We start from the raw sequence: 18,993 nt of genomic DNA, 5'->3' as shown, positions 1-18,993 counted from the left end.
TTTTGGACATTGCCTAAGTTTTTTTTTTAAATTTGTTTATTTGTAGGCTGATCATAATGAAAATTAAGGTGAAAAAATAAAAAAAAATATTCATAAAGTGAAATATTAAGCCAGCCACGTCAACCTAAACTAACCTAACCTAAAGTGAAATATTCTCGGTTCTTTTTAACATTCAAATTTTTTTATGTTTTTAGAGCAAAATACACTTTCTCAAGCAATTTTTTTTTTTTAATTTTTTTATTGTTTTTTGTTTTTTGAAAACATTTTTTTTTTTTGTTTTTTAATTTTTCGTTTTTTTAATTCATTTTTGCCCATGTCAAATGATCCATAGTCAGAAATTTTTTTGAAAATTGGTTTTTTTGTGGGCTGGAGTATAATAAGAAATAAGGCGAAAAAATAAAAAAATATTTATAATTTCGAGATTTATTCCCTCTTTTTGTGTGTTTTCATTTAAAATTCTTAAAGTCATCTGATTGTAAGAAATAAAATATAAATCTGAATATTCTAGAGGTAACCAAAAATAAAAAAATTAATAAAAGAAGTAATAAAAAATAAATTTAAAAAATAATAAAAAATAAATGATAAAAAATGGGGAAAAAAATTATTTTTAATTTGTGTTTTGGAAAAAATTTAATATTTTTTTTTTAATTGGGTTGTTGGAAAAACGTTAAATTTTTCTTTTTAGAAAAAAATTTTTTTGGGAAAAATATTAAATTATTTTCAAAACTAATTTAAATTTGTGTTCTGGAAAAAATTAATATTTTTTTGTTAATTTGGTTTTTTGGAAAAATATTTAATTTTTGGTTTTAGAGAAAACATTTTTTTTTTGAGGAAAAAATTAAATTATTTTTAAGATTAAATAAAATTTTTGTTTTGGAAAAAATTAAAATAAATTTCGTTTATTTTTAGGGAAAAACACATATTTTTGGCAAAAAAATTTAATTATTTTTAAAATTAAATTAATATAAATTTTTGTTTTGGAAAAAATTGAATATTTTTTTTTTTTAAGTCGCAGCTTCTTGGCGGACACTTGATAACATAGTTTCGGCTGGTTATTCCATTTCTGATTTTCGGTATTTGATTTCACTATTTCTCATCCTTGTTCAAGCGAAGTACAACCCATTTTGTAAAACTCTAGCAGAAAATAAAATTTCTGATGCATAAGGAATGTCAAAACCAAAAACATCCATACCTCAAATTCCAAACGCCTGATAGACCAACCTGTATAAAGAGATCTACTAACCTCTTCGTCCCCTCTGGTTATAAACTGTTTCATTGCGGACCTATGACCCACAGTAAGCCAGTTGAGTTGGGCCGTCTTAAGATAACTCAGAGATTACTTTTGCCTTTAAGCATTCAAATGATAAGTGGCTTCATCAGCTACTCACTCTAAATCGAAAAATTCCACTAGCCTTAAAACATAAATTTATTCCACTACTTTAGATTATTCCTGCAGGGTTCTTTTAAACTGCACCAATTACAGCTCATTTCTCTTCCGATATTCACGCATAAAAGTATTAAGCACAATTTCCAAGACAAATTGCTTTTGTGGTTGGTTGTTGTTGCCAGCTAATACTTTCATATACAGATGTATGTATTAGCATCATTCAGCGCCCATATTTTATACCTATAAACATTCCTTCAATCATTTATTTAATTTTGATTGTTTTATTAGTTCCGCTGCAACAAATAATCATTCATCATTTAGCTTCGTTCATTTATTCGTTCGCTACACTTTGGCCGCTTTTCAGTGCCGCGCTTTAATTTGATTTCGTTCGCTGTTATTTGCTTGCATTTCTTACGATGCTACAGCTTTCATTTTCCTTTACCGCACCACAACAGTTGGACCACTCCAGCCGTATTATTAATTAGTATTTCTGTTCATGACCGTCGATCGACGATCTGATGCATCTGGAAAGCTTCTGTAAATGATGAAGGTATTCGGTAGCTAATGCGGCCAGTGTTTAGATTTTCATAAATGGTGTAAAATATGGCGAAAGCGAATGGGTTAGGTTGGAGTGGGCTCCTAACTGGCCCATAGTACCACGTAGATGGGCAAGAATCGATTCAAAAGCAGTTCTTACTTTTTGCTTTCAGAGATTTTCAATCGAAATCACTGTACGAGGGTTGTTTGAAATGTCCGTGTAAAGTAAGAGAGATCGCACTATTGGCGCGTATCGAAGTTATGTTTAGTTCGCAGCATCTCTTGGAAGAACACCCACCAAGTTTCAGCCAGATCGGTTTAAATTTCTTTGTGTTTCGCATTCGTTGAAATCGAGGAAGTCGAGTGATTTTCCTTTTCCATCGCGACAACTCACCAAATCACGCAAAATTAATGGAAATAAGGTTCCAACTCATTTAACATCCCCCCTCCTCTCCAATCTTGGCTCCCTCGGCTCCGTCTCACTACTATTTGTTCTCTAATTTGAAAAAATGGCTGGCGGGAAAAAGGTTTTATTCCAACGAGTTGGTGTCCAAAAGTCAAATTGCAAAAACTAAATGCATGTAAATATTGTTGTTGTTGTTGTTTTATCGAAATCACCTTCTATGAAATTGTCGCACATACCTACTTCATATTTTTTGATCCACTCTATAAAAACTTGTTACGCTACAAACAGCTTCTGTTGTTGGCCTGTGTGAAAGGAGGCTTTGGACACATTTCCAATTTTTTTCTCATGGAAATTTTGACTGTACCACTCATACACCCACGTGTGGATATTGCAGTATGGAAACAGGAAAAAATAAGCAGAAAATAAATTCAATGCTTGCTTTCACGCCTTCGATCTATCACTTTTTCCATGTGCCAGCTGAATACATTTTCACGTCACACTCATCTGAGTAAATAAAAATATTTATTGGGTATGCGGAAAAGCTTTGTAGAAAATTACTTAGTATTAAATTTTAAGGCAATTTTGTATCCCTTTTTTATTTATTTTTTCTCCAATATGCAGCTTCTGCGATTTTTGAGCAAAAAGCTTCAACCAGCTTTAACATTTTACGGGACTCAACTTCAAATCAACTTTAGTTCAATAAGAATATTTTGCAGAAGTCGCAACAAATGATTGGCTTAAGGTACAAAGACAAGTACGAAGTGTTCAAAAAGTATCGCGAATTTTGTGTTTTTTCGAAAATTATTTATTTATTCATTAATATCTATTTTGTCCTCTTCAAAGAAATCCCCGTGAGATATTATGCACTTTTGCCAACGTTTTTTCCAATCTTCAAAACTCTTCAAAAAATCATTTTATTTTGTTCAGCTCCTCCTCAATGCCGCCTTTATCTCACCAATCGTAGCGTAGCGTCGCCCTTTCACGGGGCTCTTCAGAAATTTTTTTTTAATTTTTCCATAAAATATAAAAATCAAATAAAATTTTTTTTTTTAATTTTTCCCTAAAAGTTAAAAAAAATGTTTCTTAAAATTTTCCCTAAAAGTTAAAAAATAAAAATAATTTTTTTTTTATAAATGGCAAACAGAAGCGAAAAAGTTCACTATAGAAAACTCAATATCAAAAATTTCAGCATTGAGTTAACCTCAAAATTATTTATAAACTTTAGGGTTATATGTATATATTCATTTTGAAGAGCTTTTTTTCGAAAAATAAATTGCAGTTTTTTTTTCAAAATGTTTAGAAAAACATGTTTTTTTAAATAACCTCCGACCTCTAAAATTGTTTTTGTTGTTTTTTCATCAAATCAGTGAAAAATATCGTGTATCTGCTTACAAATGAACGTGTTGTTCAAAAGTAACAAAAATATTTTTTTTCTAAAAGTAAAAAAAAACAAATTAAAAAAAATTGTTCCCTAAAAGTTAAAAAAAAACAGTCAAATTTTTTTTCTAAAAGTTAAAAATAAAAAAGCAATTTTTCCCTAAAAGTTAAAAAAAAAATTAAAAAAATTGTTGTCGCTAAAAGTAAAAAAAAAAAAAATTAAAAACAAATTGCTCCCAAACGTTAAAAACAAAAACAAAAATTTTCCAACAAATTTTTTCCTAAAAAAACGAAATGTTTGCCAAAAAGTTAAAAAAAAATAAATTTTTTTCCCCTAAAAGTTAAAAAAAATTTTTTCGCTAAAAGTTAAAAAAATAAATTTTTTCCCCTAAAAGTTAAAAAAAAATTTCTAAAATTTTTCCCTAAAAGTTAAAAAAAAATTACAAAAAAATATGTTATAAATGGCAAACGAAAAAAGCGAGTGAAGTCACTATAGAAAATATGAAATGAAGTCAATATCAAAAATTTCAGCATTGAGTTAATCTTAGTTTACTTTTTATTAACACATGGGCTGAAAAGTCCTGATCCTAACAAAGAAAACAAGTTTTTTTTGTTTAAAATCAGCTTTATTTATCAACTGCATTCCAGCGCTGCTCTAAAATTTCAATACCACTTTTGTAGAACGATTTATCTTTTCCCTCAAAGTAGGCCTCAGTTACAGCGATAACCTCTTCATTCGAGTGAAATTTCTTACCGGCGAACATTTTTTGGGTCTGCGAACGGCCAGTAGTCGTTGGGAGCCACATCTGGCGAATAGGATAGATGTGGGAGCAATTCGAACTTCAATTCATGTAGTTAATGGCAAGTGATTTTGATTAACTTCTGGTGCGTTGTCTTGTTTTTGAGCAAACAAGTGAGCAAACGATACGCGGCACCCACTTTGAACAGGGTTTTCTCATAGTCAAATGGTCATGGAAGATAAAGCCAACACCTTTTTTTGATATCTTTACGACGTCAACCAGCTCACGCAACTTCACTTTTCGATCATTCAAAATGATGCTGTGTGGAATTTTTTGATGTTTTCTGGTGTTACCGCCGCATGTGGACGTCCACTGGATTGGGCATCATCGGATCATTGGTGTCCCTACGACGAGGTCAACAACAAATCATAATTTTATTGTGGTTTCTGATGAGGCGAAGACCCCATACCACTTTTCAAGCCACTACTTCGCTTGAACATTATTGTTTCCATCAAGAAGCAGTGTAAAATTAAAACACGAAATTCTTTTTGATCCACTGTTTTGAAAATAACAAAAGGGGCGTCACTCTTAGTACAACAACTCACGAACTAATGAATGAAATGAATGTCATGAAATTTCAACAGCTGTCTTTTTAAGGTTAGTACTAACTGAAAAAGAGGTGAATGCAATAAAACTAGTGTCATCTGTGTGTTGGGCCCGGAACTTTTCAGCCCATGTATTGCTTCTCTCGTAGTTAGGGATCTCTTTCACAGTATTTCCTTGCAAAGAGGAATAGGATAATGGGCTTATTGTTAGGGAAAATAATATAAACATCTATACAGATCGCTCAAAACTAGACAACAGAGTGGGTGGAGGGATCTACTCCGATAAACTCGGAGTTAGCCGATCTTTTCAATATCAAAACACTACAAAGTACCCCTTATTTGGGTGCCAGGCCACAGGAATATAGCAGGGAACTGCAAGGCAGATGAACTTGCTCGAATTGGTACAAAGCTCGATCTCCCACCGGATAAGACGCTGATACCTATGCTTATAGCCACTTGTAAATTACTTATAGATCGGGAAACCATCAATGAGGTAAATACAAGTCGGCAAAACCTCTCAACATGCAAACTAAGCAGACAGACATGGCCGAAATGGAACAGCGGTCGATCTAAAAGCTTGTTAAGTTTTAAAAGAATCTATAAGAGGTATTAACTGGTCATTGTTTAATAGGCAGCCACGCTAGAAGGTTAGGACTCCCGTACTTCGATTTCTGTAGAAGCTGTCTAAGGACAGAAGGAGAGGAAACAGTCAGGCACATTTTATGTGAGTGTGAAGGTTTAGCTACAGGGAGGCTCCGCACTCTTGACATGGCATTTTTGATGTAGCGGACATAGCGCATCTAAAACTAACGAAGCTTTGCTTGTTTATTAAAACTGCCTGATGGTTTGAAAAGGAACCCATAGGGTAGGGATAAGTTCCAGTGGCATCACAATGGATCTATGAAAGGTGTAGGTGTGTCATTGTGATAGCCACCCCACCTGTCTGCCTAGGGATCTCTTCTTTAAGAGCAAAAAGCCCTCTCTTGATCAACAAAGCGAGAATTTTCCCAAAACAAACATTTTTTTTTAAGAATATTTTATATTTAAACATTAAAGTACAATAAAATTTGTAAAAATGTCTAAAAAAAAAGCAACAACAACATTCAACATTGCGTAAATCTCAAAATTATTAAATTTTTTCAAAATTTTTTCCGGTTTATTTATTTTTTTCAAAATGTTTTCCGGTTTACTTTTCATGATACCCAAGCGCACAAATAAACCAATTTTTAGAAAAAAAATATATACTTGGACCACTTCACTGAATCGGTGAATAGCTCTGTAGTTTTACGAGATGGTCTGTGCCATTCACAAGAGCTATTCCACTTCAAAGTCGTAAATCGCCAATTGATTATCGCACTTATTGGATCACCCAATTTATAGATAAATATAAAGTATTACAATCACTTTTGTATTGCTTGGCTTTCTTTGCTGCTGTTCCACATTTCTTTTCAATCATCATCAAATAATATTTTACGACCGTCAACTATGCCACCATGGCAGTGTTGCCAACACGACTTTCACGAATTCACGTTACGCTCACCGTTCCATTTATAATTTGCTACACTTGTTTTACAATTTTTCCCCATTTTTTGTTGTAAATAAACACATTATTTTATTGGTGTTATCATAGTTTATTTTGTTTTTGTTGCGACTGCCCATTTCTCTTTAACTCATTTTTAATAACTTTTCACTGCATTGAATTTATGCATTTCGGCTTCATAAAAGAGCGCTGCATATTTTCTGAACTTATTTGTATTCAAAATCTTGTTTCGTTTTTGTTCTAAAAATTTGCTGTTACTTTTACATTTACTTTTTTTTAACTTTTTTGTTATTTAATATTTTCCTAAATATTTTTGTGCCTAATAATTTTCTTCTATCTCTCATAGTTTTAATGCAATTAATTATTGTTTTTTTATTGTTATTGTTGTCATGAATTTCTTCGTTTGTTATTATTGTTGTTTAATTAATTCATCACCGTGCAACCAAAATTAAAACAAAAATTCGTATACTAAATATTTATAGAAAAAAAAGTTGTATTTTTGACTAATATTTGCGTTTGCATTTTTCTTTTGTTTTTCTCTTCTCTCTCTCTCCCTCTTCCACTGTCTATCTTTTTCATGCTACTTTATGTGATTATTGCACATGTTTTTGTTGTGGTACTTGTATTGGTTCACGCCACGCTTTCTGGTAACAGCATACGACAGCGACGACATCGAAGAACTGCAAGAACCATCCGACGATGAAATCAAGGAGGGTCAATGGCTGGGCGTGACGGTGCGATCGCAGGGACTCGGTGGAAAGGTAAATTAATAAATATTTAGTATTTTGCATTAAAATTATTATTTCCTAATAGGACTATGTTTAAGTTCGTGCGGTTTTTTTTCGAAATTTGAAACTTTATTGACGTAAAATGGTTACAAATTTAATATTCAAAGTATTGTCCATCGCTTACTACTACTTTTTCCCATCTTTCTGGCAATTCACGGATTCCCTTTGTGAAAAATTCGGTCGGTTTTGCCGCAATCCACGAATCGATCCATTTTTTGACTTCATCGTAATTACGGAAGTGCTGGTCAGCCAGGCCATGTTGCATCGATCGGAAGAGATAGTAATCGGATGGCGCAAGGTCTGGACTATACGGCGGGTGGGGTAGGACATCCCATTTGAGCGTTTCTAAGTATGTTTTGACCACTTGTGCAACATGTGGCCGAGCATTGTCATGTTGCAAAATAACTTTGTCGTGTCTATCGGCGTATTGCGGCCGTTTTTCTCGCAGTGCTCGGCTCAAACGCATCAATTGTCGTCGGTAGACATCCCCCGTAATCGTTTCATTCGGTTTCAGTAGCTCATAATACACAACACCCAGCTGGTCCCACCAGATACACAGCATAACCTTCAGGCCATGAATATTCTGCGCCGACGTCGATGTTGAAGCATGGCCAGGGTATCCATACGTTGCCCGACGTTTTGGATTGTCGTAATGGACCCACTTTTCATCGCCAGTCACAATTCGATGCAAAAAGCCCTTTCTTTTGTGCCGTTGAAGCAGTTGTTCGCATGCCATAAAACGGCGTTCAACGTCTCTTGGCTTCAATTCATACGGCACCCAATGGCCTACCTTTCGGATCATTCCCATGGCTTTTAAACGTTTGGAAATGGTTGATTGATCAACTCCCAAAGTTTTTGCAACCTCTTCTTGCGTTTGAGCCGGATCTTGATCGAGCAATTCCTCCAATTCGGTATCCATGAACTTTGGCGGCGCACCCTCGCGTTCTTCGTCTTCCAAGCCAAAATCACCACTTTTAAAGCGTGCAAACCACTTCTGGCACGTTCGCTCAGCTAGAGCATGCTCACCATAAACTTCCACCAAGATACGATGACTTTCGGCTGCTTTTTTCTTCATATTAAAAAATTCCCCGCAAAAACACATTATTTGGCACGAAATTCGACATTTTCAAGTGTGGTAAAAATATTGTTGTTTACGCTTCAATTAAAAAACTTATACTGACGTTTGTGCCTTACGACAGTAGCTCTCCAATGAATGTTTGGAAATGTGGATCGATGGAATAATAATCAAGTTACGCCATCTGTTGTAAAACCGCACGAACTTATCGATAGACCTATTAGTAATAATTAGTTTATTATAAATCTTTACACAACAACGCGCGGTACAACTTTTGCTTAAGTTAATCAAGGGTTTTTTAATAGAGGTGTTATTTTTATATTCAAAAAAAATTATATTTTTTAATATAAATGATCGGGTGTTTATTTCATTATAAACAGGAAGGTATGCCGTTAATAGTGGAAAATAACATCAGTCAAATGACCACCACGACCACGTTTACAGGGCAATATCCTTTTCATGAAAATTTCCATAACCGAATTGCAAAGTGGCTGCCCTATGTCCTCGATAGCCTCACGAATTCCATCTTTGAGGTCTTGAATCGACCCTGGGCTGTTGGCGTAGAACTTCTCTTTCACGTGGCCCCAAAGAAAAAGTCACAAGGTGTTAAGTCACAAGATCTCGGTGGCCAATTGTGATCACCTCTTCGAGAGATAACACTTTTCTCCTAAAAAATCAATGATTTCGTTGCTTGTGTGGCACGAAGCGCCGTCTTGTTGAAAATAAACGTTGTCCAGATCAATACCATCCAATTCCGACCATAAAAAATCGTTAATCATCTCTCGATAGCGCAATCCATTCACCTGTAACACCTGCTATTGGAAAATCCTTTATTTTACTGAATAACACCTTGATCAAAAAGTTCCCGGAATATATTCAGAAAATTCAAAATAAAATTTTATTCTTAAAAAGTGAGATTAGCGCCTTTAAAGTACTCCCCATGAAGTGGACGCCAGTATTTAATCCAGCTTTTGAAACATTTCTGGAACTCTATTTTCGGTAGAGCCTTCAGAGCCGTCTTCGAGTTAACCATTACTTCCTTTCGCCTGGTTCGGCTGCTAAAACGCCTACTCCGTAGTGGTTTTCTGACTCTTTCAAACAGAAAAAAATCGCAGCGATCCATGTCAAGTTAACTCGATGACTGTTGGTTGGTATACGTTCGATCTCGATCAAAAATTCGCCGTTAATAATGGCACTGTCCGACGGTGCGTTCGTGGTGCAAATTCTACGACTTGTTTTCCCACAAATCCTTTCTTCTTTGACAAATTGCTTCACATCAAAGTGACGTATTATTTGACCATTGGACTGTAAAGACTCGTGGTTTTGTTAACTGTCTGGTTGGTTGGTTGGTTAAAGTAGTGATTCTTCCAGTATCCAACTAGCGCTTCCTCACTATTTTGTTGCCACGTACTCGTTACCAACTTGTTTACCAGTTATTTACAGCATGACTATATCCAGTCTCTGTGGTTCAGGAACCTTATCAGGTTACTGACATCTAAGCCAGACAGCTGTTCAAGACTCTCGAACAGCGGTTTACCCAGGGTTAACATTCTGTCTTTCCATGGGGCAGGGCATTCGCAGAGGAAATGGAAGATTGGCTCCTTTTTCTCCGGTTGTTTGCAGCTGTGACAGTATGTGTTGTGAGGGATGCCCATTTTGGCTGCTTGTTCCCCCACAGACCAAAAGTCGGTTGTGACTGCCATTAGTCTCCAAGCGTCCCGTCGTTTCATGCTTATCAATGTTGACGATTGCTTAAGGTTATAATGTTCTGGTAATTTTGCATGTCGTCTGGTCTCTCCATTTACAATCCGCGATTCGGAGGTATTTTAGAAAAATTGCACTCTTGACTGCACCTAATGGTGTGAATAACGATTCTGCAAGAGCGTTGTTCATGGTACGCCAATTGTTTTAATGCTTGTCCACTCTTTGATATTGTCAAGTCAAATCATGTTTTTTTTTTACCAAATCCTCTTTGTCACTCAATTCTTCCTTGCATTAGCAGTTTTAAAATACCGTATTTGTTACCTCTTGTTATATGAAACATGCTTATGAAATATGAAATATACGAATTTCCTTATTTTATGTCCATAAGCACGTTCCTTGAAGTTTGTATCCCATTTACCACTATGTCATTTGATATTTTTTCAGTCCAGCTTGTTCTTATCATTTTTCTATTGCACCAAATTTCAAAGGTTTCTAGTCGGTAGATAAAGGGTTTTCCAATAAGAGGTGTTATTCTCGTAACAGATCAATGGTTTCGTTGCTTGTGTGGCACATAGCGCCATATTGTTGAAAATAAACGTTGTCCAGGTCAATGCCATCCAATTCCGGCCATAAAAAATTCATAATCATCTCTCGATAGCGCAATCCATCCACCGTAACTGTTGCTCCAGCTTCATTTTCGAAAAAGTAAGGTTCAATGACTCCGCCGGACCATAACCCGCACCAAACAGTCACACGTTGAGGAATGAGAGGTTTTTCAACAATAACTCTTGGATTTTCTGAGCCCCAGATCCGACAGTTTTGCTTGTTGACGAAGCCACCGAGGTGGAAGTGGAAATGGGCCTCATCACTCAAGATGATTTTCTGATGGAATTCCGGATCATTTTCATGCATTTCAACGACCCAATCAGCAAAGACACGACGCTGTTGATGATCGGCCGGCTTAAGTTCTTGTGTGAACTGGAGTTTATAGGTCTTAAGACCCAAATCTTAATGCAAAATACGGTGTAATGACGTTTGTGGAGGAATGGACAAACCTGGGTTTTCTTCAACACTTTCGGCTACAACAGCAATATTTTCGGCTGTTCTTGAGCGACGTGCACGGGTTTTATTCTTCACATCACTAACTTGTCCCAACAGCTCAAATTGTTTCTGTATTGCGGTCTGACAAGGTGCTTCACATTGACCCAAAAATATTCGAGTTTTATGAACCGTCTCTGTGAAATTTTCACCATTTTTATAGTGAATTTTAATAAGTTTAATGCATTGTTTAAGCGTGTATCGTTTCATTTTTATTAATGGCGCAGCTTCTACTTGTCAATTATCAAAAAATGATAGCTTGAAAAGTGACATCTACCGAAATTCAAAATAACACTTGTTATTGGAAAACCCTTTATTATAGGTTTTCATAATTACACATATTGGCTGCCGTATCCGGGTTGGTGCCTGACTGCCATTTAGTAGGGTTCGGCCTAGAAATCTTAGACATAAAACACAGAAAAAACATTTTCCAATAGCTGGCACTCTCGGTAGGCAAAGGCAAACATTCCGGGTATATTTCTGTCCGGAAAAAGCTCCTCATACATGAGAAAGTTATCTGCCGCTCCGAAGCGTTCCATTTGTGGAACGACGCAACCACAAATAGGAGGAGGAGCGTCAATTATTATTTTTATCATTAGTTGTATAGCAGTAATAAAAAAAAGAATTAAAAAAAATTACACAAATTCTCAGAGTAATTTTGAAAATGTTCGAGAGTACTTCAAATGTCTCTCTATTTCTCTCTCTCTCTCTCTCTCTCTCTCTCTCTCTCTCTTAGCTTCACAGTCTGTGGTAGACCATAGCTTCATTAACAATTCTCCTCCAATTCAGTTTCTCTCTTGCCTCATTTCTCCAATTACGAATTTTCACCGCTTTTAAGTCTGCATCGACATCATCAAGCCATCTCTTTCTTGGTCGGCTTCTCTTTCTTCCGATTGGACGCAAAGTAAACACACTTTTTTTGAATTATTTCGTTGAGCATTCTTATGATGTGGCCAATCCACTTCAAATGTATATCCCTAGAAAATACGAGTATATCGACAGTTCCGGTTAAGTTAACCACAAAACCCAAATTTAATAGAAAGTAAGGAATAGGCAACTTATTGCATTCAAAATTCAATTCATTCACTCCTAACATTGAACTTCTCTATGACCCTAAAATACTTAATCACTTGACCGAACAAAAGGCGGTACATATGTATGTATGTATGTGCGTGAAGTCATAAATTCAGTCATTGTATTAGTGGGCTAACGTAAACACTGTTAATGACTTAATTTAGGTAAACATTGCTTTCTTTAGCCCCATTGAAGACGATAAATCATGTTTTAACACTTCAAATTTTTATTAATATTTTTTTTTTTCATTTTTTCTTTTAATATTTAAAAAAATTTTTTTTTTTTTTTAATATTTTTTTTATAACTTTTTTTCTGGTATCAGCCAAGTAACAACTGATTGTGCGTGTGAACCGTACATTTTTCGGTTTTTCTTCTTCTATTTTGTAACATAAACACTTTTGTTCTTACGCAACTTCTTTGGTTGTCAAATTTATCATCCAAATTTACGCTCTATCGTTTGTTCAATAGGTACTCGTGTGCGCACATCGTTACATCACCAAAGTGCTGGAGAATCGTTATGGCCAAGGGTTGTGCTACGTATTGACCAATGAGTTGAGTTATGATGAAGTGTACGAGCCGTGTAAAGGTCGCACCGTGCAAAGGTGGGTAACGCAATTGTATTTTATTTAATTTTTTCTCTTTATAGCCTATAGAAATACCTTGGGTTTGAATGAAAAAAAAAAAAACAATTATGTATATAAACAATAATTTTGGCTTTCATGTACGCCAACAATTCTTCTAAGTGCCCGAAGGTACATTATTATTTTTAATTATGTTTCTTCTGGTTGGTTGTTATTAATTTTTCTATTGCCCTTTAAGTCAAGTTCAAATTCAATTTGTTGCGCCCGAATTTGTATGCCTACAAATAATAATCAAATTTATGGTCAAATTTGAGTTATTTGATGCTTTGTCCCCCCAAATTTAAAGTGAAGTGTGTAAATGAGTCTAGTCATCGAGTGGGAATAAAAAAATTCAGTTAGGTTGGTAGCTGAACAGAAGTGTGCATTTGAGCAATAAATACAGGCTAATTGCGATACTGCGGTAGGGTTTTAGCGCTTCTCTTGAATCAGCCGATGTGTTTGATGAGCCTAATCAGGCCTTTTGAAGCAGGTTCGGCTACATGAGCTAAACAGCGGAAGACAGTTCGCCTGGAAAGCGAACGCTTTACTACTCTTTCTGCATCATCTTGGAAATACTCACCTAACTTGTGTCATATATCATCATACCATTGGGAAAAGTACCCCCCGCCTAACCATCCTTAAAAAGCAAACTGAAACTAAAGGGTGGTTAAGTTTCAAGGGCCGGTATTGATTTTGAATAAAATACAATTTTTTAGGAAATTATTCTCTTTATTATGATAATATTAGTATGGCTCAATTACGTATGAAACAAAATATCGGCCAAATGGCAGCCGCGGCCCCGGCGGCACACCTCCATCTGATGGTCCAAATTTTCGATGACGCTGAGGCATAATTGACGTTCTATGCCGTTAATGTGCCGAATTATCTCATCTTTTAGCTCTTGAATTGTTGCTGGCTTATCGACGTACACCTGTTCTTTCAAATAACTCCAAAGAAAGAAGTCGAACGGTGTCAAATCATATGATCTTGGCGGCCAGTTGACATCGCCGCGACGTGAGATTATTCAGCCATCAAATTTTTCGCGCAAAAGAGCCATTGTTTCGTTAGCTATGTGAGTAGTGGCACCGTCCTGTTGAAGCCACATATCGTCCACATCCATATCTTCCAATTCGGGCCTTAAAAAGTTCGATATCATCTCACGATAGCGAACACTATTCACAGTAACTGCCTGACCGGCCTCATTTTTGGAAAAAATACGGCCCAATGATGCCGCCGGCCCATAAACCGCACCAAATAGTCACTCTTTGTGGGTGCATTGGTTTTTCGGCACCCACTCTTGGATTATCATACGCCCAAATGCGGAAATTCTGCTTACTGACAAATCCACTGAGGTGAAAGTGTGCCTCATCACTGAAGATGGTTGTGCGCGATATGCATTTTGATTTGAACGCCCGTTTTCATAATAAGCCTGAATAACTTAACGCGTTGTTCCATTGTGTATCTTTCCATGGTTCAAATTGAGTTTGTCTGAAATTGAAAAAAGTCGAATGAAATGCAGAAAAAACTTGACGTTTAGGTGTGGTTCCCATTCAACATCGGCCCTTGAAATTTAACTACCCTTTATAACAACTATAAAAATTATTTACTTGGAAAAGTAGCCTAACCAGGTTATAAAGCGAAGTATTTACTAACCCTAGCCAGTCAGAGGCCCGAAAAAATTATGATTTTCAATATCTTTTTTTTGCTAGCCAGTTGCTTTATTTTACAAAAATAAAAACATGACATTAATACATCATGTTTCGACTTGACTTTAGCCAAATTTACAAAAAAAGTTAATAATTGTAGAAGTTTTCACTGTTTGTGTGGAGCCCGTTTCTCCAGAAGTCCCTGGCGGTGATCATCACAAGTCCTTGGAGATTCATCTAAAATCCATCGGATAAGTGAAATTAGTTTTATTAATAGATAATCTTGTGACTGGTCGTAGCTTTTTTCTCAACGTTAACAAAATGGCGGCATCAGGCAATATTTTTCAGATTTTCGGGAAAAACCGACAATTAATTGTTAAAAAAAAATCGAAATTTTGAAAAAAAAAATTCTTCGGTCAGGCACGAGTTGTTTATGTTTTTAAAAATTAGTATACATTTTATTGAAATATACCAAGCGGTTGTTAAGTTACAGTAATCACCCGTTCAAAAAACATAGTTTTGAGAAAAACGCTTTTAAAGTTTGGCTGCTTCGGAGCACCCGAGCGCCCTTTGTTATTTGTTGAATAACTCGAAAAGTATTAGTCAGATTCACTTCAAATTTTCACACAATATTTTTCAGATATTATACTTTAAGAAAATGCAAAAAAACAAAACCTAATTTTTAGACTACCCCTTAAATTCACTCCGAACGGTTGGTTTTTCGGGGTTTCATCAAGAGATTTTTCATGACCGAAATACACTCTGATGTTTGCCATTGCCTGACGAGCGGCAACCGCTATTAGAAAAAATCTTTTTCTATCATTTTGCTGTTTCATGCGGGGAGTTTCGAATCTGTGCAATTCCGAATGCTAGTCACGCACCACCCTATTCGGCTAAGGCGGCCGTCGGGCTATGTAATTATTTTATATTTATTTGACAATTTTTGATACTCATGCATGCTTTGAAAATAAAATTCTCAACTTCACTTCTCATGATAGCCACTTAACCTAACCCAGCCCAGCATTTAATATTTCATCTTCACTGTAGGCTTCGAACCCGTGACCAACCCAATGGTGGCCCCCACAAATCCACTTAGCTAGAACGGCCTTCTTCACACCACCATCGCCACGATTAACAGACTCAAGGTAAATGTAAATTTGACATGCTATGGAAGTAGTACAATAAGCAAAAGTAATGGCTGCAAAGGCATGTCATGACGTAGATCATTAAAAAGGACAACTAACGGCTCATTTTGCACGGTGAAAGCAGACGTGGTGCGTGAGTGTGGTCAGCTGTTGGCTACTGCTGTAAGCATAAAATTACCCATCATACAAGGCAAAAAGCAGCACACAGCCGTGCACTGGATATTATCTACGGACAATCGAGATCGTAACACACCCTTCTTCTCCTTTCTGCCATTTCATTCGGTTTTTCTAACGAATTCTGCCGCAAAGTCATAATTGAGCGGCGCGTAGCACCTCGCTGCTTTGCCTTGACACATTTTTTAAGCATAAATTTATTTATTCTCTCCTCTCCCATATCCCATTATAGTTTTATCTATTTATGCACATATTTATTTTGATTCCTATACAAGCACAATAGCTGTTCGAGCATAGATATCCTTTGGGGTCAGTTTAATGACGTTTGTGATAAATGAATGTGATTTTAATTACGCAAAGGAGTTTTGGTCATTATCTATTGTTCGCGGTGTAGTTAACCTAACATTTTTTATCCTTTCGTATTATTTGTCTTCATTTCACAATCAAATTGGTGTGAAAATATATTTTATTTGCTATTGTCTCGCGTTAACTGGGTGTGGGAAGGTCAGAGGAAATTATGTATGAATGTATGTATGTATGTGTATATGCATGTGTGTATGTATGTATATAAAAGCATAACGAAATTTATGTTCCAACATTAATTCTTTCAAAGTGAATATGAGCACGTCAATATGTTTTATGACGTCATATTAGTTAAAGGGTTAGGGATAGTCAGAATTTTCAAAAAAATTGGATTTTTTGTTGCATTTTCTTTAACTCATTGTCTTTCATTTTTGATTTGTTCCATGGTGCTGTTGGCTGTCCGGTGCTTCTGAGAAGACTATCCTTAATATTTCAGCCAGAGCTCTTCGTAGTTCGGAGTTCTTCTATGCCTCTCAAAATCTCTTTATGCTCGAAATGCTCATATTACCTCCAAAATACGCCTTAATTGAGTTTATATAAAAAAGTCTCTAAATTAGTTGAGATAGATTTTTAAATTTCAAAAGATCGCCTTGTGAAATTTTTGAATATTTTTTATAAATAGTTTGATTATATTTTTCAATTTTTTTTTTTCCTAACTTAAAATATGTCTACTAGGCTTATAAGAATTTGTTATATTCATTAGCTTAATACAATAAAAAAATCAAAAATAAATAAATATAAATGGGGATGCTAATTTTTCGATTTTCATGATCCGATGATTTTCCAGATATCGTTATAACAATACCGATACAACTTATCTTTAAAAAATTGTGTCAAAAGTAATTTAAGGTATAATGGAAAAAGATCGATGCCAAAAAACTAAGAAAGTAAACAAATGTATTTTGTAGTTGAAAGAAGTTCTTCTATTTTTAAGCAAATATGCGGAATAAGCAGGAATCATTTAGCTTTAATTCATATTCATTTTTGTTAAAATAAAAAATCAATCAAGTCAACAACAGCAGCATTTTACAAAAGAGGCATATGTTGCTTTAAGAAAAACATTTAAACATATCTACAAGGTGAAGTCCAAAATAAATAAGACTGAGCTAAAATAGAAGCGACAGGAGTTTTGTTCTGACAACTTCGAGTTTACTTATTCAAAATAGTCCCCTCTGGCCTCGATACACTGTTTTGCGCGATCTAAAAGCTTTTCGAAAGAGTGTTTCAGGTCGTTGACCGGAATGTTTTTCAGGATGTCGGTACAAGCCTTTTGAATGGCCTCTACGGACGCAAAACGTTTTCCTTTCAAGTAAAAATGCAATTATCGGAATAGGTAGAAGTCACTTGGGGCCATATCTGGCGAATACGGTGAGTGATTGATGGTTAAAATGCGATTTCTAGTCAGAAAATCAGTCGCAATAGTGAATCGATGAGAAGGTGCGGTATTTAGGGCGAATTCGACGAATGCGATGCAACAAACGCTTCAAAACGGCAAGATAGAAAATTGCATTGACGGTTTGGCCCATCGGCACGAACTCCTTGTGGGCAATTGCCTTGGAATCGTAAAAAGAAATTAGCATCGACTTGATTTGTGACTTCTCCAAACCAGATCTTTTGCATGGTGGCTCTCTGAGGTGGAAGGTCTGAGGCCTTCCATTCGGCACTTTGACGCTTAGTTTCAGGTTCATGTTGGAAACACCACGTTTCATCACCAGCTGCAATGTTGTAAAGGAAGTTTTCGTCTTTTCTCGCCTCTAATGAGGTCCTTCGAATGTTGAATTCTGAGCAATTTTTGGTCCTCAGTCAACTTGTGCAGAATGAAACGAGCACAGACCTTTTGTAAGTCCAAATGATCAGTTAAAATGCGATAAATCGATGTTTTGGAGATATTCAACTCCGATTTCATGGATTTCAACGATGATTTCGGTTCATTTTTGATAAATTTACGAATAATTTCGATGGAATGATCGGTGATTACTGATTTTGGGCGGCCGGGCCCGCATGTTCATTGTCATTTATGTTCTCACAACCATCTCTAAAACGTGTAAACCACTCATGAACTCGGGCACGAGATAGACAATCATCGTCATAAACTTTTCTCATCAATTCAAATGTGTCGGTAATTTTCGGTTTTACCGATTTTAAAACAAAATTTTATATTAACTCTTTGCTCGAAACTCAATTTTGTACCGATGACACAAACTACTGACACTTTAGACGCAATAGCTTCGCTTCCACTGAACCGAATGTGACCAAGCTTTCACTGGAAGTCAACTGGGGACGTAACTTCCAACGCGCTAATTCATTAAAAATATGGCGGCATCAAAAACCTTTTTAGTACGCCAGTCTTGTTTATTTTAGACTTCACCTTGTATATATTTGCAAAAAAGTTAAAGTCAATGTTTTTTTTTACTATAAAAGGGAATTTGTCTGCCTCCACTTTTTTTTTCGTAAGAAATTACAAATCCCGAAAGCCCAGAATTTTTGGGCCTTAAAAAAGTGCTTTAATACCGGGATTTTCGGGGTTTTTTATTTCCTATGAAACATGTAAAATATGCTCCGGAAAATATTATAAATTCCGAAATCCCAGAATTTTCGGGACCTAAAAAGGAGGTGCAATCCCGGGATTTTCGGGATTGTCATGCTTGTGGAAGTACTCTTCCCGTGTTTTGTAAGAAGTTACAAATCCCAAAAATCCCGGAATTTTCGGGACT

The 18,993-nt window shown here is 35.7% G+C and overlaps 1 protein-coding gene across 1 annotated transcript in view; it reads left to right on the top strand.

Moving 5' to 3' along the window:
* Positions 1-18,993, top strand: part of LOC129237157 (integrin alpha-PS1) — a 141,318-nt gene that overhangs the window by 109,787 nt on the left and 12,538 nt on the right. Inside the window, 2 exon segments of the mRNA XM_054871658.1 lie at positions 7,247-7,353; positions 12,800-12,933. Coding sequence (XP_054727633.1) covers positions 7,247-7,353; positions 12,800-12,933 — 241 coding nt within the window.

The sequence above is a fragment of the Anastrepha obliqua genome, chromosome 2, assembly GCF_027943255.1.
Source record: "Anastrepha obliqua isolate idAnaObli1 chromosome 2, idAnaObli1_1.0, whole genome shotgun sequence".
NCBI lineage: Eukaryota > Metazoa > Arthropoda > Insecta > Diptera > Tephritidae > Anastrepha > Anastrepha obliqua.
Note: the sequence above shows the minus strand (reverse complement) of the source record. Positions and strands in the feature narration are given on the sequence as shown.